Source organism: Chiloscyllium plagiosum, chromosome 28 (genome assembly GCF_004010195.1).
Source record: "Chiloscyllium plagiosum isolate BGI_BamShark_2017 chromosome 28, ASM401019v2, whole genome shotgun sequence".
In the NCBI taxonomy this organism is placed as follows: Eukaryota; Metazoa; Chordata; class Chondrichthyes; order Orectolobiformes; family Hemiscylliidae; genus Chiloscyllium; species Chiloscyllium plagiosum.
Genome location: NC_057737.1, coordinates 41934190 through 41958771, shown reverse-complemented (window position 1 = coordinate 41958771; position 24582 = coordinate 41934190). Strand labels below are relative to the sequence as shown.

The 24582-nt window shown below is 41.9% G+C and overlaps 1 protein-coding gene across 1 annotated transcript; it reads left to right on the top strand.

The window, feature by feature from the left end:
* Nucleotides 1-14405: 14405 nt before the first annotated feature.
* On the top strand, nucleotides 14406-17231 carry LOC122564145 (microtubule-associated protein RP/EB family member 1-like). The gene is made up of 2 exons (XM_043718773.1): nucleotides 14406-15628; nucleotides 16049-17231. The coding sequence occupies exon 1, from the start codon at nucleotides 14722-14724 to the stop codon at nucleotides 15622-15624; it is 903 nt and encodes a 300-aa protein (XP_043574708.1). The 5' UTR covers nucleotides 14406-14721; the 3' UTR covers nucleotides 15625-15628; nucleotides 16049-17231.
* Nucleotides 17232-24582: the final 7351 nt, after the last annotated feature.

Here is a 24582-nt window from a genome sequence, read left to right as displayed (position 1 = left end):
ACAAAACTCTGGTGCGGCCACATTTGGAGTATTGCATACAGTTCTGGTCATCGCATTATAGGAAGGATGTGAAGCTTTGGAAAGGGTTCATAGGAGATTTCCTAGAATGTTGCCTGGAATGGAGGGTAGGTCTTACAAGGAAAGGCAGAGGGATTTGAGGCTGTTTTTGTTAGAGAGTAGAAGGTTGAGAGGTGACTTGAGACATAAGATAATCCGAGGGTTGGATAGGTTGGACAGTGAGAGCCTTATTCCTCAGATGGCAATGGCTAGCAGAAGGGGACAAAGCTATAAATTGAGGGGTGATAGATATAGGACAGATGTTAGGGTTAGGTAATAGGGGCGTGGAACGCACTGCCTGCAACAGTAGTAGACTCGGCAACTTTAAGGGCAGTTAAATGGTTATCGGATAGATATATGGACAAGAATGGAATAGTGTGGGTTAGGTGGGCTTCAGATTGGTTCCATAGGTCGGTGCAACATTGAGGGCTGAAGGGCCAGTACTGCGCTGTAATATTCTATGTTTTATGTATCAGTGAGATGTATCTGAACACAGTCCCTGCAGACACCGTATAGAAAGTAATCAGGACAATATCCCTTCCAAATGAAACTAGCTAACTGTTTTTTGCCTAGCGCTGACACTAGCCCTTGACCACTGTTGTTTGCACCTCGTTCTTGGATGCTGTGAATTAAATGTGCTAAATGGGCTCTTTGAGGAGAATGAATCAATAAATCAATTGTTCTCAGCACATTTTCTGTAGGCCAGCAGTTTCCTGTGATCTCTGAATGCCCCATTAGCTAAGCTTGTGTCAAAGTTAAGTGGAGCTTTCAACAGCAGGTTTTAAGTGTTGGACATGAACCAACTCCATTTAAAGCAGCTTAGATACACATTTACAATGGAACTGAAATGACATCTCTTGAGATTTTGCATATTATTTCCTATATTTCTCATATCCTCGGCAAGAAATGTTTAAGAAAAGTATGATCAGCCACATCGATTTTACTATACACGTACTATACCTATTGCACGCAAGGTTTAAAAATATTCTCTTCAGGAGTTTGCCCCACTCTTTCCATATGTAAGCAAATCAGCCATTGGAAAGTAAATAGTCTTCCCAGTTTGCACAGTCCACAATTATCACCGGTATGTACTAGAGAAGTCACATTTTCCAATACCATTAAATGTAATGACATAGATACTGGTTGAAATGCAGAAATGAGCTAGCTATTTTGGATATTGAATAAGTGCATATTGAAAAGGCTGGGATGATTTCACACAAAGTTGGGATTCAAGTAATTTCAATTAGCCCTTTCTATGTCATTAAAGTACTCTTACCTCATTATCATCAGTAATCACTCACTAACGAGTATGACTGTTCACCTAGAAAATTTCATATCACTGATCATGGACTTTGTGGGTCCTGTGTGGTTGATGACCCCAATCCTAAAGCAATCTCTCCAACCACATGGTTGGCAGTTGTTGAGGCGAGATGGGTCATTGGCCTTGATTGCAGGCATTCCTTTCCAGGTACCTCTTCCATACTTCCCCTTGCCACTGGGTCTTCTCAAAGAACACTGTCCCTTCATACAGGGGTTTTCTCCAAGTCAGTTTCTTCTGAATGAGAGTCTCCCACATGTCGCATTGCTTGAGGGAAGCCTTCAAGGAATCTTTGAAGTGCTTCCTTTGTCTTCCTCTTGGTGGGGTGCCCTCCTCAAGTTGGGTGAAGATGATTAGCTTTGGTAGTTGGAAATCAGGCATTCTAAACACATTGCTAGCGTGGTTTTGGATGGTCATGGCCTCAATGCTGGTGCAATTGGCACCTTCAGGGACACTGATGTTAGTCCGTTCGTTCTCCCAGCTGATGTGGAGAATCCATATCAAACAATGTTAATGGTACTTCTCAAGGGCCTTAAGGTAGTGTCTATATGTACTTCAGTTGTATAGATGATTCGGAAGGATGACTGCCGGGTTCACCTCAACTCGGCCGCTGCTCCCACTCAAACAATGTTAATGGTACTTCTCAAGGGCCTTAAGGTAGTGTCTATATGTACTTCAGTTGTATCGATGATTCGGAAGGATGACTGCCTTCTACACAAGGATCTTGGTATCATGGTGATGTCATGGTTGTTGAAGATTCTAATCTTCAGTGTCTGAAGGCAGTCCTTGCCGATTGGATGAGATGTCAGCCTTAGACAAGTAGTTTCCCAGGCAAGAGAAATGTCCCATGTTTGGGAGGATTTTATTGATTTTTGGGGATGCCCTGGACCCTGATTTAGCTCTGTTCCAAGAAATGAGATACTCAATATAACTGTGTCATACCTCAGTGGGGTATTGCACTGGAGCCCCACTATTCCTAGAGTCATCACAAATGTTAAAGATTTTAGCAAAGTCCAAATTCCCCATTTTAGACCCAGATCAACAGAAAATAAAGACCAGTTTTGTGGGCTTAACAATAAATACTATTTACCCTGTAATATAAAGACATAGAATCTTGCTACAGGTAAACAATTATGAACTGATATCATCTAACTTTAATAGTTAAATTCTGACCACCCTATAAAAATGAACCCTCCAACCCCATCCTCTGCTTCACATACACACACAAATAAAAGTGAAATGGATTTTATAGACAAAGGGAAGTACGGAATGTGCATTTCAATGATCCCTGTCCACAGAGGTTTCTGATTTGATCCTTTTGGCTTGTCAGGACATACTGTTCCTCAATCTCTCTTGTCCAGGTACATTCACATGCTTGCAGAAGGCACTTACATAACTTCATAACTAATAAAGTCTCTGACTTATATTTAAAAACCACAGTTTGCTGCAACTGATAGAGGAAAAGGCCTAAAGGTCTTTTTAACTCCACAGAACAGAAACACCACCTCCCTTTCAGAAGTCCAAAGATTTTTGACCATCTTGTTGAGCTACCTGGGTGTAAATCACACAGTTGCTGGCTGTCATCAAACGCTGGTCACAACTCTACAGAACAATCAGCAACTGGTCACTGGCTGAATCTTCCTTTGTACACACCCTCTGGCTCCACCTTGTCTGCAGTAAGCCCCCCCCCAACTTGAACAAGCAGCAGTGTAAACAACATTTACAATGAGTGTTGGTCGTTCTTTTTAAAAAGTGCAGCAATTCCTTCCACAATCCTTGGTTTGTAAATCGTTCTTTTCCCCATTTTACAACCGCTGATGTCTTGCTGAGGAAACTTGCTAATTGGAAATTGCCTATTGTTACATCGATCACTTTGTTAAATTGGATTTATTGGTTGTTAGTGGATTAACATCAATCTGCCTGGTGAGAGAAACAAGATTGGATTCAAATCATTAACTGTCTTTCTCTCTCCGCAGATGCAGCCAGACTCCTATTTTTAGTTCAGACTTATTGCAGTATTTTGCTTTTATATTACGTGGTGGAGATAGCATACCAAAAAAACTCTTACTTCTTAAAACTCTCAGTGAACATAGCTTATAACTTTGATCATCTGATTGATATATATTTCGTGGATTAGGATGTTTTTGTTAAAAAAAGGAATGAAAACATGGACCTAAAATGGCTGCAGCAGTCACCTGACTACAGACTGAGGTCAGATTGGAGAGACTTATTTCGAACTAACAAATCCATCTGCGCTGGAATTACCATTTTATCTAAACACACTGAAACCAAGAACTTGGTCAGTGTCAAGAAATTCACATCTCTTGTTTAATTCACAAGTGTAGGATAATTTTACATATTGGCAGATGGGAATGAATTCCTGCCAAATAGCCTGCTTGGAAAAACAATGGAGCTAGACTCTGGAATACACACTGAACTATATATCAATATTTGCTTTTTGAACAACAGTGCAGACAGAAGGAAGAATGAATTCATGACAACAGCAGGGAACTTTCTCTCTGCATCATTCTCTCTTCATCTTGGAAAACATTACTGGTGAAGAGCAACTTGGGAAATAAACTATTTACTGAGAATAAGTAATAAAGAGCAGTATGGTTTTGGTGACTCCACGATCTATGCAGAGGTATGTTCAGAAATAGAAACTGAGATAAGTCAATTGATTGGTGATATTCTGTTTAGGGACTGAATCTCAACACCTGACTCAATAAAAATAACAAAATTATTAAGTAATAATAATGTGACAACTGAGTAACTGATGAGTGTTACCTTTTATTTTTAAGGAATATTTATAATAATTGATAAGATGTGAATTATCAGTAAAATGTATCTGTAGTGGGAAAATTTATTAATATTTGTAGGCTAAATTAGTATTGATAATGTTTGTTTATTAATCTTACTACCACTAAAATAAAGAAAGTCCAAGACTGCCCCAATTGTAGTAGCTTGAGCTCCGGGTTTCAGAACATTGCATCACTTCAATGCATCCTTTACGCTGAAAGCTACATTAATAGTACATTTCTAATTGTGGTCACCCTGCAGCTTAAGGATAAGCAGGGAGTTAGGGAATGAGTGATCATCAGGCAGTCGAAAATGAACAAGCACGTTGCATAGGAGTCCCCTAAAATGTATCCCACTTGGATGAGAATGCTGGTTCATCTGGAGAATGCAGCCAAAACCCAAATGTGTGACACCATGGGTAACTCAGCTGCATATGGGTTGTGTCCGAGGAAGTCTGGAAGAGCAGTAGTGATACGTGATTTGATAATTTAGCACCAATTAGGCTTTTCTGTAGTGGCAGACATAACTCCAGGATAGTGTGCTGCCTTCCTGGTGCCAGGATCAAGGGTGTCATTCAACAGCTACAAGGGAGAGGATGAACAGCCAGCAGTTGTGGTCCACCTCAGTACCAATCACAGATAGAATTTAAGGAATTAGGTAGAAAATTAGTGAGTAGGACCTCAAGTTTAGTATAATCACTGGATTATACCCCCAGTTTCTCACATATGTGAATACAGAAGTATCATTTTATAATGGATAATGCTTGAGTGGAAAGGTGGTTCAGAGGGGAGAGTTTTCAAATCCTGGGGATCTGGGATTCACTCTGGGGGGGAATGGGACCTGTGCAAGCCAATGTATTGCACTGGAAAAGATCTGGAGTTTCTTGCTTCTTGTTTGGCTGGTACAGTTAGTGGGGGCAGTGATTAAACTAACTCCACAGTTAGTGTGGGAGCCAGGAGAAAATATGAGAGAGGAATACCATGCTGCACAAAACACTGGGAAAGACAGGGAGCACTGAAATAAGGAATAGCAGGCTATTAGATGGGGTCAGAGTAAGGAAGAAAAGAATAGTCTAAATCAAAGTTTAATGGGCATGTATATAAATCTATGAAGTGTGGTAAATAAGATTAGTGAGTTACAGTTGCAGGTTACCATATGGAACTATGATATTGGAGCATTTTAATTATCTAGATAAAGACTGAAATAGTTGTAAAGGGCAGAGGTTAGCAAATATTTCTAAAGTGTGTCCAAGAGAATTTTCTTCAGTAGTATGTTTCAAGTCCAATGACTAGGAAATATCACAAAGACCTGGTTCTTGAATGAGTTGGCTGAAGTGGATCAAATATCAGGACAGTGAGCATTATATCATAAGGTTTAGGGTGACTGTGGAAAACAACAAGGAACAATCTAAAGTAAGAGCAATGGGCAAAGACAACTTCAAAGGGGTAAGAATACATCTGGGCCAAATAATCTGGAGTCAAAAGGTGGCAGGAAAAATATTAGCTGATCAATGGGCTACCTTTAAAGCAGAGATGATTCAGGTACAGTCAAGTATATTCTCTCAAAAGGGAAAGTAGGACAAACAAATCCAGAGCATTCTGGATGCTTTAAAAATGGTAGAAATCATGACAAAAATAAATAAATAAATAAAGAAAGAGAGCTTATAACAAGTGACAGGTATACAACACAATTGGAAACCAAATTGAATTCAGATTGTTCAGAGGGAAGGTGGAGAAGCAAAGTGAGAGTATGGAAAAAAACAGGAGCTAACATAAAAGGGAATCCCAAAGACTTCTATAGGCATATAAGTAGTAGGAGGGAGTAGGGTTGATCCAGGAGCAAAAAGGGAATTTACACATGGAGACAAAGAACATTGCTGAGGTGTGAAATTAACACCTGTCTTTAGCAAGGAAGAAGATGTTACACAAGCCATGGGTAAAAAAAATAGGTAATTCAGAAATTAGAAGATTTGGAAATTTAAATGGAGTATTACGTTTAAAGTTTGTTTCAACCAGATAAACTGCACCAAAAGTCATTAGGGGAAGTGAGAGTGGAAATTGTGGAGTTAATGACCATAATTTTTCAGTCTTCCTTAATCTTGAGGAGGATTCCAGTTCACTGGAGAATTGCAAATGTTACATCGTTGTTCAAAAAATTATGTAAAGACAAGCCCATATTAGATGCAGTGTCAAGATTCTTCGACTTGGCCTCAATGATCTTGCATGGTAAGCTACCAGCTTAGTGCCTCCTTATAGGGAAGGGGAAGGCCATGTAACTGGACTTACTCTAACATCTGCAAAAGCTCTATTCTGGATGTGGAGTTGGACAATACTATCTGACAGCACAATATGTGGCAGTCTCTGCTGCTAGTTCCGGGCTAGGGTTCAAGACCCATTCCGGAGATGTGAGTACAAATGCTAGGCTAACATTCCAGAGGAGGGCACTGCTGCACTGATGGAGGCGCAGTCTTCTGGATGAGCTGTTAAACTAAGTATTGCCTGCACTGACGAGTCAATTCAAACAAACTGTTTCAAGTAGTCAGGAAGTTTCCCTAGAAAATGCTTAACCATCAACCGACAGTGTCAAAAATAGATTTATCTAGTCATTACTAAATTGCTGTGTGAGGGAGCTTGCTAAGCGAAAATTAGCTGATGGACTTCCAAAATGTCTGCAGGACAACACTTCACTAACTGTAAAAATAATCTGAGATATCGATTAGATTATTAGAAAAGCGTTATTAATTTTTTTTATTCCACCCAGACCTAAAGGTACCAGACTGCGTTCTTTGAAGAAAGTAGCCCTACGTACATCCACACAACATTTCCCTCTAATCACACTCAAAGTCCCCAATCTCTCCTGTGACCTCCCTAAAACAGACAATTATTTTATTCCTTTTCGGAATTAACATCAACTATGATTTGGAGTGCTGAAAGTTAATTTGCTTACATTTTACAGCAATTATTGAGAGAGGTGAAAATTTCTGCAATTTCCGACGAGAGAGTACCAACTTTGTACTGACAATGAATGGCTTCAATTTGCTACATCCCCTACTGGTGACGTTCTGTTCATTATCATTGGCAAGAAATTGAATTGGACTAGCCACATACTGTGGCCACGAGGACAGGTCATATACTGGGAATTCATCTCATGCCTGTTCACCACTTCCAAGGCACAAGGTGTTGTGATGGAATACTCTTCACTTGTCTGGATGAGTGCAGCTCCAGAAGGACTCCATTCAAGACTCTTGGCACAATCCAAGAGAAAGCAACCTACATGATTGGCACCTCAACCACCACCAATGCACAGTAGCAGCAGTGCGTACCATCTGTACAATGCGCTACAGCAATTCACCAAAGCTCCTTCAACAGCATTTTTCAAACCCACCTAAGACAAGGGCAGCAGATGCTTGGGAGCACAATCATTTATAAATTCCCCTCCAAACCAGTCACCACCCTGACTTGGAACTATATCGCTAGATCAAAATCCTGGAACTCCCTCCCTAGCACCTGTGTAGGTGTCCTTATGCCACAAATACTGCAATAATTCAAAGAGGCAGGTCACTAACACCTTTTCAAGGGCAATCCGGGATGGACAATAAATACTGGTCTAATCAGCGATGCCCACATGCCACAAGAGAATAACAATATGTACTTAGGGCTAGTTGGGGTGGTGGAAGAATTTTAAGTGCAGCATACCTATCCACATCCCCACCATTCTGCCTTTTATTCTGTACCTCAAGGAATAACAAAATGCTGTACCCGCTCACTCAGGGGTGTACCAGCAGGACCAAGACTGACCTTGATTCATACTTAGGAAAGCAAAGAATTAACAAAGTGGAGTGACAGCACAACTTGTGTTGTGTGGATCAGGAATGCATTTTCTACTCGAACCTGCATCTGTGTACCATGGCAGATTGATTTAATGAGCTTTCCATAGTGATCAGATCATGTGTATGCAAAGGGTGTTGTTTATCACTCAGCAGCTGTGCTGAGCTATAGCTTTCCATTAGTGAATGGGCATCTAACCAGCCGTACAAAATGTGTTTTCCCAGGAAGTAGCTAACTCCTCTGCTATGTCAATAACTCATTTGCCACACCTTTCAATTTATGTACAGTAGACACAGAAAAACCACACGCATTCAAAACACCATAGACCACATTAAAAACCCCACACACACAAACGCACTCACATATGCACAAACATAACAAACCATTCACACACACATATACAGAAATACCACATTCACAAAAATATACACAAACTCACATAAACACACACCTTCACTTACACACACAAAAAAAAACTCACTCACACACACAGAATCACACATATACACTCATTCACCCACACACAAATGTTCACGCAGAAGCACCACTCACTCACATAAACACACATGCACACAACACGACAAACACTCCCATCCTCACTCATACTAAAACACCACACCCATACATACAAACACACATCCTTATACACAAGCACACATACAAGTGCACAAAGAATCAGACAACATATACACATACACTCGCAAACACACACAGAACCACAAACATACACACAGAAAGAAAATCACAAACACATTCACACTAAACACCACACACTCACACGCAAACACTACATATTCACACGCAAACACTACCCACACTGCTGGTTCCTCACATCACAAGTATTGGGGGACCAAAGCATGCTCTAAGAACTTAGATCTCGGAATTCTCCTTGCTATTTTCTTAAATTATTGTCCTTTGATATACAGAGGAGCCTCAATTATCCAAAGGCAACAGGCGGGGAGTATCTTGTTCGCTTAGTTGAATTCTGGATAATCGAATGTCGGATAACATTGTTTAGCCAAGCATCGGGCCCTTGCAATCTTGCCGGATAATCCGATATTTGGATAATTGAATGCCGAATAATTCTCTGTACTGGCTATTGCCATTCATTATAGTTTTACAACTAGAAGATTATGATTCAGGACAATGTCTCTTGGTTTATAAGACAATTGTTTGTGACTGTATCTTTAACTTTAGGGAAAATGAAAGTGGTTATGTGACCTATGTTTTCCCGTTGGAATTTTCAATTCTCTCTAAAGGTAGAGGCAAATTGTTTGAAACTTTATGTCTTGTTTGACAAATTATATAGTTTTTAGTGTTCTTTTTGTATTTGTTTCAGTCAATTTTAAAAGGTGAAATTTTGTCATGCGTCCTTTTTTCAATGAATGAATAGTTGAATTTCTCTTCAAAACCTGTCAGTCTCAACTGAGATCGAGACATCATTCATTGATTAAACTCACTTGCTTGAATGCAACCTGGTTGAACTAAAACAACATTCACATATAAACTACGGTTTGTCATTTCTAGTGTTCACATGACACTAATTTGCAAATGTTTTATTTAGTTCTCCCTTTATTTCTCTTTCCATCAACCACCTAATTAACTTATTCTTGGAGACATTATTAACTTTGGCCATCCAGCATAAATTGGAAGGTTGGACAGTTAAAACTACTCAAGTTTTTCATACTGGTGCTAAGTATCAGGATTTTAACCTGCTCAACTGAGCTGGTGGAAAATCTGTCATGATTTGGTCAGCCCTGCCTTAGGAACAATGCTATTTGCCAATTGACAAAACTTGCTAAATTTGTATTTAATTCACATGTAAGTGTCTATCCAAAGACATAGGCAATGCAACACTGAAACCATCACCCATGCCTCAGTGTGGTAGGAGTATCATCTTTCACTGTAATTAAAGTACAGGAATCTCCCTGCCATTTAGTTAGTAGAGGAACTAGGAGTAGCCTTTCACTCATTCCTCACATTAGGAATGAGTGAAAGGCTACTCCTCTGATTTGGTTGTAAAAGTGATTTTTGTTTTTGCTTGTGATAGTGGGAATTGCTTCTCATGTGAAGGGTGTGTTGCTGACTGTTTGGTTACCAAAGACCCTTTTTCACTGATCAAGAGACCTTTACTGTGTGGGAAGATTCTATCAAAACAAAATGTTATGAGTCGTCTTTCCAGGTTCTGGAAATAAATAAGAATAAGGGTGGAAAGGTTGCCAAGGCAGGTTAAGCAGCATCTAAGCAACGTGAGGAGGATGGTATCATACTTGGACTAGAAATCTTGAGGCTAATGTTGTGGGGACATCCTGCCAAGGCATCTGGTGATGTGTTATAGAGTCATAGAAACATACAGCACAGAAACAGACCCTTCGGTCCAACTCATCCATGCCGGCCAGATATCCTAACCTAATCTAGTCCCATTTTCCAGCACCTGGCCCATATTGCACCAAACCCTTCCTGTTCATATACCCAGCCAGATGCCTTTTAAATGCAGCAATTGCACCAGCCTCCACCACTTCCTCTGGCAACTCATTCCATACACGTACCATCCTCTATGTGAAAAAGTTGCCCCTTAGGTCCCTTTTATATCTTTCCTCTCTCACCCTAAACCTATGCCCTCTAGTTCTGGACTCCCCCACCCCATGGAAAAGGCTTTGTCTATTTATCCTATCCATGCCCCTCATGATTTTATAAACCTCTATCAGGTCACCCCTCATTATCCAATAAAATCTATGATTGAAAGCCGGTCTCAGTAATGCTCACTATAAAATTATCATTGATTGTTATAGAGACCCTCCTGGTTCATTAATGCTGTTCAGGGGACGAAAATCTGACATTCTTATATGTGTTTTAGAGTCAGAGCCGTGTGTAGCCTCTGAATTAGCCTAGCAAACTTCTCAGTTCAAGTGAGAATAGGGACAGGCAACAAATGCTGACCTTGCTAATGATGCCTAAATCCCATCACAGGATTATTAAATTGCAAAAAAAAGCTGTAATATGCATTAATTTAAGCACATGAAAAATACATCCTCATTTGGCCAGAGGACAAGTTTGTAGCTGGCGCTACTAGATTAAATTAGAAAGACAAATTGCATAAAGGTTGCTTCTATTCCCTTCGAATATGTAAAATTGATTGGTGATTGAATGGAGTGTTGAAAATGCTAACAGAATTTAGGGGAGAATACAGGGGAAATGCAGATAAACTATTTCCACTGGTGGGGGATAATTAGGAAGTATTTTTTCATTTAAAAGGTGAATAGAAAGCTGAAATTGTCTCCCCAAAAGACAATGGATTTTCGATTAATTGGAGCTTGGATGTGGGATAAAGGCAGGCACGTGGGTGTGAACTTATACGTCTGCTAAGAACTAACTAAAAGATGGAGCTAGGCCAATAGGTTGAATGGTCTACTCCTGTTTCTATATCCTGAAAAATACTTAAATCACCATCTCTTATGCACAGATCTCCAATCATCTCTTGGGCTTTGTGGATACAGTTCTCTTGTTAAGGAGGGTTGCAGACTGGCAGATTCTGTCAGAAAACAACCAGAATTTCTGCTTCTCCTTAGACTTGCTTCTCCATTCTTCAATTGCCTGGGTGAAAGGTGGAAACCAAGGTATTTTATAACATCAAACGTTCACTGTTGCATCAGAAATTGGAGTTTGCAAAAATACTGAAAAAGCTTGAGAAAAATTCTGTAATTGCGAAATATTAATTCAGAATATTAAAATTCAACAAAGTCAACCTCCAATGAATCTTAGGGGAAATGATCGGTCAGCAGCCAGAACATATCATCTATTATCACCCAGTTCATTTGGACTCTCAGGGTAGACAGGACTTCCCAATGAGAAAGTTAACTAATCAGTTATTATATCCAGTTATTATGCAATGAGCACAGCCTTAATCAGTCCCCTCTATTTTATTGTAAGGGTATTTGTAGGATCTGAATATTTTTGTTTAAAATATTGTGCTTACTTAGAATCAGGCTACAAATAGACTGAGCTTCCAGGCCAGTTTTGTGAAGTCAGCTTGCTAGTTCACACTGGCACACCTGTCACTGTTCTGTCTGCCATTGGAAACCGCTGCACAGCCACAGACATGAGAACAAGTGTAATGCTTAAATCTTGTGCTATTTCTAACATTCAACTGGAAATTTGTTCCGTTTCTGTAATTTCCTCATCCCTCACTATCCTTGATTGAAATTTTTTGATACAATCCTTTTCAGGGTCAGTAGCAACGTTGTTTTCTTAACAAGGGCTAGATGTAGGTCCAGGATGACTCCTCCTCCTAATATTCCCACCTCTTTGGTAGAGCCTGATATCTGGTCAAAACCTTTAGCCACACAATGGTGGGAATCAGAAATCGCAACGAGGTGAACATTAAACCTGGCTGGAGAAATTTTCTTGATGAAGAGCTAATGCTCGACACATCAACTCTCCTGCTCCTCCGGTGCTGCCTGACCGGCTGTGCTTTCCCAGCACCACACTTTTTGACTTTGATCTCCAACATCAGCAGTCCCCACTTTTTCCCAGTTGATTATAACCTTACTGCGAAGCCTCTTCCAAGGATGCACACCTTGAAAAAGTTCTCCTCCTCCCTCTATAAGGATTCAGTGAGTCTCTCTCTCACTGCACCCCCAGTTCATCTCCTCTGCCCTGAAGCTCTTCTGCCACGTCCTGAAGCAGCTCTGCTACTTTAGCCACATCTCCTTCCTCAGCACCTGCCTACACAACCGACTTATCCTGTTTGGACTCCAGACTACATTCAGACCATCATAATTTGGACCTGACCAGGATAACCACTACAATGGCAAATCCAAAGCCTCCAGAAACAGATCACTCTCTGGATCCTCTGCTCCACACTTGCAGCCATACACCACCACCTACTCTCCCTGCAGTCAGCCCTGCCCCAGCTCAGGGCCACACTGTCCCAGACCTACAAAGAGCCTCTGTTATTCTTCATCTTGAGAAGCATCCACACACTCAACAAATGCTTTTTCTCCAGCATGTCGGACATCAAGGAACATAATTACACCAAACTTTCATGTACTTACCCCCAAACTTGGGATTCCTTGATCATTCCAGAACCTTCTCCCGGCCTCCAGAACTGCTCAGATGCCATTAACCACGTGTCCATTACAGCCACCACCATCCCAGCAAACAATGATGTCACTTCCACCCCTGGTGCTCCACAGATCAAAGCCAGCACCAACTATAATGCCTCTGCAATTGCCAGCAAAACAGCCTCAGTGACCGCCGCTAGAACCACTGCTGCCGAAACCACTGCAAATACTACCCAGCACGTCACTTCCACCCCATAGTCACCGCTGCTTCAACCACTTCCACTCCCACCGACATTAATGACCGGAACACTGCCGAAGACATCGTAAACGTCACATGGAACGTCACTTCTGCCCCCGCAGATGCCACCGAATTCACCGCTTCTGCCCATCTGACCCCCATGGTGTGTGACACTTACGTTGGTGATGTCATCCACGTTACTATGACCACACCCACTCCAGAGACAATCTCCGCCCCCACTCCCAACTCCAACTCCACACCAGGTCCTAGTTCCCAGCTCTGCTGTGTTTTCACCATCCCCACAGACCTCCCCCTCATTGAGGATGAATAATCAGTCCTCAGTAAAGGCCTCACCTTCATCCCACTATGCTCCCAGATCAACAGTTTTGGGTAACCTCAGCTTTAGACGTCAGGCACAGTAATAATGCAAAAGCTACACACTAGGGGTCCTGGAACATCTGTAGCTTGATTTTGAAAAAAACATTGTCACTGCTGAGATTCTTGAGTCCAGGTCAACGTATGAAATGAGGACATGAAATGACAGCTATAAAACATGGGAAAACTCATGGGTTTTCCGATGGTTTGGAGTCTGTTTCCGAAGTTCTGCTGTCAGATCTCAAGAGGGGCTGGTACAATTGTCACAATAGCTGGGACAAAGCCTTTTCAACATGAAAACCAGGGTCATGTGGAAGGAGCTGTCATCATGGCTATGAGAGTTACCTGTATATCCTCTTTAAGTAAAAGCAAAATACAGCAGATGCTGGAAATCTGAGACAAACATGAAAGTGATTTGGTGTCCTTACCTGGTCTCATTTACATGTGACTCCAAAGCAATGTGATTGACTCTTCAACTGGACAAATTAGGGATGGGCTATAAATTGAGCTGAAAATGTGTTGCTGGGAAAGCGCAGCATCCTTGGATGCTGCCTGACCTGCTGCGCTTTTCCAGCAACACATTTTCAGCTCTGATCTGCAGTCCTCACTTTCTCTATGGGCTATAAATTGGCCAGCAACTCTTACATCCTGTGAATGATTAAAACAAAATAAAAACCTTGGTATTAATCAACGTTTTGATAATTGCTCCTAGCATCTCTAGCTGTGGCTCCTGAACATCACAAGTGTAGCTGACATGAGACACCACTGGGATTGGCTGACCATGTTCAAGACAATTATGCACACGGATATTTCCACTGGCTGAAAATGGCTGGTTTTTTTATAGGGATATAAAAAAAACACTTATTTATAAGCTCTACAGTGCTCTGCAACATATTTAACCACACTTATTGTGACCTAACCCATTAGGTCACTGTAAGGAGTGAGTTGCAGTTTAACCTGGACCAGAGACATATACTTTAAAATAAACAGCAAAAGGAGGGGAAAGGGAAAATAAAAAAGTGCGGGAAAGCAAACCGAAATCGAATGGCAGTCAACGTTTACTTTACATCTTCGACCAGCGACAACCTGAGCCGCCACGACATGTTGGCCTGGGTCAACAACTCTCTCAAGTTCAACTACACCAAAATCGAGCAGCTGTGTTCGGGCGTGGCCTACTGCCAGTTCATGGACATGCTGTTCCCCGGCTCCATCACTCTGAAGAAAGTCAAGTTTCTGGCCAGGCTCGAGCACGAGTACATCCAGAACTTCAAACTGCTGCAGGCGGCCTTCAAGAAGATGCAGGTGGACAAGGTCATCGCGGTGGACAAGCTGATGAAGGGCAAGTTCCAGGACAACTTCGAGTTCCTACAGTGGTTCCGCCGCTTCTTCGACGCCAACTACGACGGTCGGCCGTACGAGCCGGTGGCCGCCCGCCAGGGCCAGGAGGCGGGCTCGTCTCCCGGCGCCTCGGGCCTACACTTCAACAAGCCCAAGAAGACGCTGAGCACTCTGAGCGCCGCCTCGGGCCCGGACAAGAAGGACAAAGCCGTGCGGTCGTCATCGTCGGGGACCTCGCTGCTTCGCTCCAAGGCCGCCCCGAAGTCGGGCGGCGGCGTGACGGCGGCGTCGGTGCAATCTCCCGCCAAGAGCGCCGTAACGGCCGCCGGCGCCGCGGACAACAACAACAACATGGCGGGCAATGGCGACGCTCATGTGGCCGAGCTGGCCGAGCAAGTGAGGGCCTTGAAGAGCGACCTGCTGGAGCTGGAGAAAGAACGGGACTTTTACTACGGAAAGCTGAGAAGCATCGAGATGATCTGCCAGGAGAACCAGCAGGAAGATAACGGGCTGGTCCAGCAACTGGAGAAGGTGCTCTACTCCATCGAGGACGGTGTCAACCCCCGGGAGGCCGCCATTGAGCAGCCTGAGGAGCCAGAGGAATATTAACAGGGTGAGCCCATTCCCCTCCACAAATTACTGCAAATACGTGGTTAGAGAGTGGCGACCCCTCACTTGCTGTAAAGTTTTCTTTTAAACAGAAAAGAAAGGTGTGTGTGCGCGCGCAAAAATACTAGTATAGGCTAAATTAAAGTGTACCTCCTTTCGCAATAAACAGGCTTCCATTGCTTTGCCATGATTTCCACTCCTGTTCAACAAAGGCGATAGAGAATAGATACCCTACATTTGTTGCAAAGTTTTTAAACGGAAGCGGTGTGTGCAGAAATGCTTGTGTAAGCTAAATTTAAAGTGTACCTTCTTTCTCAATAAGCAGGCTTCAATTGATTACCATCATTTCCATTTCTGTCTAACAAAGCTGACTTTTTTTGTGTCTGTATTCCTTCCCTGACATTTATTCATTTGTCTGTTCTAGTTTCCCTGGAAGTGGTGGAGGTAGACTCAAAGTGCTGTTTGATTGGGAGTTCCAGCTTTGACCCAGCCACATTGACAGAGAGACAGTGTTAATCGTTGACTTTTGCACTGACCTATAAGGCAGTCAAGCCAGTTGGACTAAAGCATGTGGTTCTCGTTTGGTGGCTTTAGCCCATGGGGTAATTGGGGTAATCCCTCTCCTTACTGAAAAACCAAGTTTATATATCTGCAGACAGGTTAATGCCACTGATATCTCCACAGCTTGGTTGAAAGTGGCTAGATAAGGAAGATAACATTTTCATCTGCAATGCCTTTGGCCATGAGTCATTGAATGAGTTTGTGTTTTGTTGATGTTAGCTGTAGTTCATTCAGTCCTCTGAATTCCAGGTCAGAATGTTTCAAGCTCCATTCAAATATCTATGCACGTAATCCAGGCTGACCTTTCACTGTACTACTGAGGGAGTATTGCACTGTTCTAGTTGGTATCTTGTGAAGGAATAATTCCCAAAGTAGGGACTGATGGTCCTGTTGCGCACTTTTTTTGAATTTTCTTTGTTGTACTGATAAAAAGCAAAGTGGCAAATGGAGATTAAATGTTCAGCGTATCCTGCTATAAGAACAAAGATTGTTCTGTTATTGACCCGACACTGAGTACTACACATGGTTTGCACAGAATTAAATTTTATAACAAAGGATCTGAGGAGAAGACAGACAGGGGCAACAGAACGTCAGTATTATGAATGAAGTACGTGCTGGATAAATAAAACTTTTTTTTTAAAACCTTGCATTTAAAAAGAAAAGCCTTTCACAACTTCAGAACATCCCAATGTACTTTACAGTTAATGAAATAATTTTGAAGCTTAGTCACTTTTTCAATGTAGGAATGCAGCAACAAAACTACAAATAGGAAGCTCCACTGAGCAATGTGACAGATAATCTATTGTAGTGGTATCCGTTAATAAGTATATCTTTGCCAAAGCACAGAAGAAATATCTCCATACTCTTCTTCAAAGAATGTCGTGGGGTTTTACTCCATCTACCTCTGAGGGCAGACTGCCTCCAATGTAAGTTCTCATTTGAAAGGTAGCCCTTCCAAAGGTGGTGTCTTTTAGAAGAAAATGTTCTTTCTTTGTCTGGTGAACACCCTGCTGTAACATATCGAAATAAATGCTTTTCAACTTGAATCTGTCTGAGCTAACTATATTTTCCCTCCAGCTATCAGAAATTAGAATAGTGAGATTGTAAAGTTAGGACCATTTTGTTCTACAATGTGGGACACTCCTGTCCTCAGTTCAAATTGCTCAACACAGTAACTAAAGAGAACTCTCATCCCATTACTGAGGGCTATGACAGCATTCACCAATATCAAAACAATATTCATACTTTAGGAAAAGTTACTGTATATGTAACTTTTTTTTAAAAAAAAAACTTTCATGTTTTGGTTTCTTCAAGCCCAGAGTGATTTGTTATGGATTAAGGTATCCACTTTCATGGTTAAACTAGAGCACCATTCCCTATTCTGGTACTTCTGCTTTACTAACCTATTTAGAAACTATTCTATACCTCATTATTTTTCCAGGAAGTCCAGTTCTATGTTCTATTTGGCACAACTTACTAGGCAGTGGCCTAATGATATTATCACTGGACTGTAAGTCCAAAACCCCAAGTCATGTTCTGGGGACGTGGACTCAAATCCTGCCACAGCAGATAGTGGATTTTAGTTTCAATGGCAATCTGGAATTAAGTCTCCAATGAAGACCATAAAATCCCTGTGGCTTCTTGGAAAAAACCTAACTGGTTCACTAATGTCCTTACCTGGTTTGGCCATGTGACTGCAGTCCCAGTGCAATGGTTGATTCTTAACTGCCCTCTGGGAAATTGGGATGGGCAAAAAGTGTTCACTTAGCCAGTAATGTCCTATGAATGAATTTTTTAAAAACTCTAAATCTTTGTGGAAATAGCATTTCTAATGCTGTGACTTCCTAATTGAGTTTTTATTTCTGTGAAGTTTTTTTTATTCTGCAGTTATGGTGTTCCTTGCTGCTCTACTGGATGATTGTCCTGCCCGACACTGGAGTGATGGCCATTTTCACATGCTTGAGTCTCTCAATGACTCCCATGGCATTCTCCCTGCATCCAAAAGCATATTTCTGTGATAGATTAAATTTGCATAATTCTTGAAGTTGACAAATCCTTATCCTTGGTTTATGATTTCTCCTGCTTTTTGTTTCTGGAATATACAAGTCTTCCCTGTGGTGTTCCAGCCATGCCTATGGTGACCATGTACTGTGGTGGTCACACTTGATCAGAAATGCGATGTTGTTTTAGCTTATTACTCTTTCAGCCTGAATCACTGCACTGTTAAAGGTTTCACCTTTTTTGTAACAAGGATTTTTTGCTGTGACTCACAATCCTTGATGTCTGGTCGAGTCAGCAACTTAACTCAGATTGGGAGCCACTCCCACAGACCACAACCTTGCAACCTGCACCTTTGCTTTGGAGCTGCTGATTGCCCTGGTCCAGTGCTTTTCCTGTCTGGTCTAGAATGCTTTCTGTGTCATGCTTTGAAATATTCTTGTGTAGTGTTGCCACGAGTTTTACGGGGTTCACTGTTGTCAGCGGTCATCAATGTCTGATCCTTTTTTGGATCATGATGTTTTTCTTTCCCCAGGTTTCTCCTGGTTTTTTTTGACACCATTCTAAGTGTTGCCACATGTATGTGGGTCCCTTTCAATGTGAATTAGCCAAGTGTGGAGTAGGATATTCACCTTTCTGACCCAACCCTTGCTGAGTAATCAACATTCTGAATTGCATTGCAACAAATTTGAGATTGCCAGGAATGGAGGGTTTGAGTGATAGAGTCATAGAGATGTACAGCACAGAAACAGATCCTTCGGTCCAACTCGTTCATGCCGTCCAGATACCCCAACCCATTCTAGTCCCGCCTGCCAGCACGTGGCCCATATCCCTCTAAACCCTTCCTATTCATATACCCATCTAGATGCCTTTGAAATGTTGCAATTGTACCAGCCTCCCCCACTTCCTCTGGCAGCTCATTCCATACATGTACCATCCTCTGCGTGAAAATGTTGCCCCTTAGGTCTCTTATATCTTTCCATCTGACCCTAAACCTATGCCCTCTAGTTTTGGACTCTCATACCCCAGGGAAAAGACCTTGTCTACTTATCCTATCCATTCCCTTCATGATTTTACAAACCTCAATAAGGTCACCTCTTAGTCTCCGATGCTCCAGGGAAAGCATCCCCAGCCTATTCAACCTCTCTTTAGCTCAAATCCTCCAACCCTGGCAACATCCTTGTAAATCTTTTCTGAGCCTTTTCAATTTTCACAACATCTTTCCGATAGGAAGGAGACCAGAATTGCACGCAATATTCCAACAGTGGCCTAACCAATGTCCTAACATCCTTGTAAATCTTTTCTGAGCCTTTTCAATTTTCACAACATCATCTTTCCGATAGGAAGGAGACCAGAATTGCACGCAATATTCCAACAGTGGCCTAACCAATGTCCTGTACAGCTGCATCATGACCTCCCAACTCCTGTACTCAGTACTCTGACCAATAAAGGAAAGCGTACTAAATGCCGCTTTCACTATTCTATCTATCTGTTCACTTTCAAGGAGCTATGAACCTGCGCTCCAAGGTCTGTTTGTTCAGAAACACTCCCTAGGACCTTACCATTAAGTGTATAACTCCTGCTAAGATTTGCTTTCCCAAAATGCAGCACCTCGCATTTATCTAAATTAAACACCATCTGCCACCTCTCAGCCCATTGACCCATCTGATCAAGAACCTGTGTAATCTGAGGTAACCTTCTTTGCTGTCCATTACACCTCCAATTTTGGTGGTATCAGCAAACTTACTAACTATACCTCTTATGCTCACATCCCAAACATTTATATAAATGATGACAAGTAGAGGATCCTTGTGGCACTCCACTGGTCACAGGCCTCCACTTTGAAAAACAACCCTCAACCACCACCCGCTGTCTTTTACCTTTGAGCCAGTTCTGTATCCAAATGGCAAGTTTTCCATGTATTCCATGACATCTAACCTTGCTCACCAGTCTGCCATGGAGAACCTTGTCAAACGCCTTACTGAAGTCCATATCTACAGCTCTGCCCTTATCAATCCTCTTTGTAACTTCTTCAATCCAGTTTGTGAGACATGATTTCCCATGCACAAAGCCATGTTGACTATTCCTAATCAGTCCTTGCCTTTCCAAATACATGTATATCCTATCCCTCAAGATTCCCTCCAACAACTTACCCACCATCAATGTCAGGCTCACTGGTCTACAGTTCCTTGGCTTGTCCTTACCATCTTTCTTAAACAGTGGTGCCATGTTATCCAACCTCCAGTCTTCCAGCACCTCACCTGTGATTATCGATGATACAAATATCTTTAGCAAGAGGCCCAGCAGTCACTTCCCACAGATGTCTAGTCTACACCTGATCAAGTCCTGGGGATTTATCCACTTTTATGCGTTTCAAGACATCCAGCACTTTCTCCTCTGAAATATGGACATTTTTCAAGATGTCACCATCTATTTCCCGACATTCTATACCTTCCATGTCCTTTTCCACAATAAATACTGATGGAAACTACTCATTTAGTATCTCCTCCATTTTCTGCAGCTCCACACAAAGCCCGCCATGCTGTTCTTTGAGGGGCCCTATTCGCTCCCTAGTTACCCTTTTGTCCTTAATGTATTTATAAAAACCCTTTGGATTCTCCTTAACTCTAATTGCCAAAGCTATCTCATGTCCCCTTTTGGCCCTCTTGATTTCTCTTTTACGTGTATCCCTATTCTTGTAAGGGTTCACTTGATCTATCCTGTCTATACCTGATATATGCTTCCTTCCCTTTAAGGAGAGGCTGGATAGGTTGGGTCTTTTTTCTCTGAAGTGTAGAAGGTTGTGCGGTGACCTTTTATAGAGGTCTATAAAATCATAAAGGGCATGGATAGGGGCATGGCAGGTGCTGTTTATTTGGAGTGGTGATTGTCGAGACAAGGGGCTTATTTTTAAAGTGAGAGGAGAAAGATTTAAAGATACGAGGGGCAATTTTTTTTGAGTTTGGATGGATGTGGGCCAATTGCAGCCAGGTGGGACCAATTTAGTTTGGGAACACAATTGGTATGGACCAAAGGATCTGTTTCTCTGCTGAATAACTCTATGGTTCTATAACTGCATTACTGTAACCTCTAAAATGAATATGACCTACTTTACCACTGAGACTATTGAAACACTCTAGCCCTAACTCCACCTCCTATAAACTCCTGTTTTATTCTAACCAAGATCCTGTTATATCGTCATAATGGGTGGTTCTTATTGAAATCATTTAGGTATCAACCCTTTCAGAACCAGGTAAAATGGACGATTGATTCCTTCTCTGAAATGAACCAAATGCCTGGTTACAATAATCAGTGAGTATCATGATTTCCATCACTGAGGCTATGTTTTTGTTCCAGAGTTTTACTAATTTGAACATAAATTCCGCCAGCCGCTATGATGGAGTTTCCTCCCATGTCCCCAGGCCCACTGGATTACAGCACTAATCTTGTGATACTGCCTCAGTACTAGTGAGAGCATGTTTGCTGAACCTTAACTTACTTGGTGAGAATAATTACAGTATTATTTTACAAATAAAAGCAGAGAATGCTGAAGCAGGTCTGTCAGCTTTGATGGAGTGTGAAACAACTGTTTACATTTTGAGTCCTACATGACTGCTCCTTGGAAATCTCAGAATTGGAAGCACAGAGTTGTGACCAGTGCAGAAGGAAACCATTCAGCAAATTCTATCCTGGTGAGAGTATTGACTTAGTGCCGATCTCCTGCCTTATTCTTGCAACATTGCATACTTGTTTCTATTTAAATAATCTTGCAATGCACTATTGAACACCTCCATTGAATCTGTCTCCCTCTCACTACCAGCCAATGCATTCCTAACCTGAACATCTCATGTGAAGAACACATTTCTCACCTCTGTTTTGCTGGAGTAATTTTTTTACTTTAGCCCTTAGTGTAAAATAATTGATATGTATGCTGCCTAATATTTATGTTAATAAGGTAGTGAGGGGAATATAGTCATACAGCATGGAACCATTCTCTTTGGTACAACTAGCCCACGTCAACCATGTTCCCAACTAAACTAGTCCTACTGCCTGCATTCAGCCCATATACCTACAAACCTTTCCTATTCGTGTACCAAACGTGGTAACTGTACCTGCCTCCACCACTTTGCCTGGCAGTTTATTCCACACCCACCACTCCCTCTATAAAAGACTGGCACTTCATGTTCTTTTTAAATCTTTCTCCTCTCCCCTGTAAAAGCCTAGTTTTAAACTCATCCACCTTGAGGTCACCCCTCAATCTACTGTGCTCTAATGAGAAGTCCCAGCTTATCCAGCCTGTTTGCCAGGAATGGAAGGTTTGAGTTATACAATGTCCTGGTGAATCTTCATTGAGCCCTCTCCAGTTTAATAATATCCATCCTAGAACATAGTGACCTGGACACAGTACTCCAGAAGATGCCTCACCAATGTCCTATACAACCTCAACATGACGTCCCAATTCTTATACTCAAAGGTCTGAGCAATGAATGCAAACGTGCTAAATGCTTTCTTAACCACCCTACCTGTCATGTAAATTTCAAAGAATTAAGTACCTGAACACCTAGCTCTCTGTTCTACAATACTTCCCAAGGCCTGACCTTGTTTGTTTTACCAAAATACAATACCTTGTATTTATCCAAATTAAACTCAGACTGCCACTCATGCCATTGACCCAGTTAATCAAGATCTCCATGTAATCTTAGATAACCTTCTTCACTGTCCACTATACCATCATACCACCAATTTCAGTGTCTTCCACTAACCTTGTCTCCTATATTCTCCTCCAAATCATTTATATTACTGACAAACAAAAATGAACCTCGTACCAATCCTTGTGGAACACCACTGGTCACAGGCCTCCTAATCGGAAAAACAACCTTCCACCATCGCCTTCTGTTTCCTACTGTAATGCCAACTTTGTATCCAATTATCAAGCTCATTCTGAATCCCATGTGATCTAACTTTAGATTACCCACAGTGTGGAAACAGGCCCTTCGGCCCTACAAGTCCACACCAACCCTCCAAAGAGTAACCCACCCAGACCCATTTCCCTCTGACTAATGCACCTAACACTGTGGGCAATTTAGCATAGCCAATTCACCTGGTCTGCACATCTTTGGACTGTGGGAGGAAACTGGAGCAGCCGGAGGAAACCCACACAGACACGGAGAATGTGCAAACTCCACACAGACAGTCACCCGAGGCTGGAATCAAACCTGGGACCCTTGTGCTGTGAGGCAGCAGTGCTAACCTCTGAGCCACTGTGCTACTAATTCATCTACCATACAGAGCCTTATCAAAGGCTTTGCTAAAGGCCAAATAAACAACATCTACTTCTCTGCCCTCATCAATTTTTTTTTTAGAACATTACAGAGCAGTACAGGCTCCTTGATCCTTAGTCATCTTGGTTACTTCCTCAAAAAACTCAGTCAAGTTTGTGAAACAGTTTCCTTCTCGCAAAACCATGCTGATTGTCTCTAATCATTCCTTGACTCTCCAAATGCATGCAAATATTATCTTTCCGAATCACCTTACCCACCACTAATGCCTGACTCTCGGGTCCGCAGTTCCTACGCTTCTCCTTTAGCCTTTCTTAAATAAAAACATAACATTAGCCACACTCCAGTCCTTCGGCACCACATTGGTGGTTTTAAGTGATAAAAATATTTCTGCTAGAGCCCCCACAATTTCCTCCTAACTTCCCACAACGTCCTGAGATACATTTGATCAGGTCCCAGAGATTTATGTTTAGGCTGATCCAGTATTGATGAAACCATGGTCTCATTCGACGTAAAGGCACTGTTCACCTCAATTGACAAAGCGCTAGCCAGAGAAACAATAGCCAACTTGCTGAAGAGACATAACAGACAACAGGACGTTGAACCCATCAACAAAGACGGCAGGCATACTTAAACTACTGAACTTGTGCCTCACAACACACTTCACATTCAACAACCAGATATACGAACAAATCAACGGAACACCCATGGGATCACCCATCTCGGGACTCATAGCAGAAGCAGTAATGCAAAGGTTAGAACAAACAGTCTTACCACAAATTCAACCCAAACTCTGGGTCAGATACGTTGATGACACCTTTGTAATCATTAAAAACACGGAAATAGAAAAAACACACCGGATCATCAACACCACACTCATAGGAATCCGATTCACGAGAGAAGAAGAAAAGGATAGCCAACTCCCATTCCTAGACGTGATGGTACAGAGAACACCAGACGGAGAATTCACTACAAGAGTATACAGGAAAGCCACACACACAGACCAAGTACTAAACTATGAAAGTAACCACCCCAACACACACAAACAAAGCTGCATCAGGACACTATTCAAAAGGGCCACAACACACTGCAGTACACCAGAACTGCAAAAAGAAGAAAA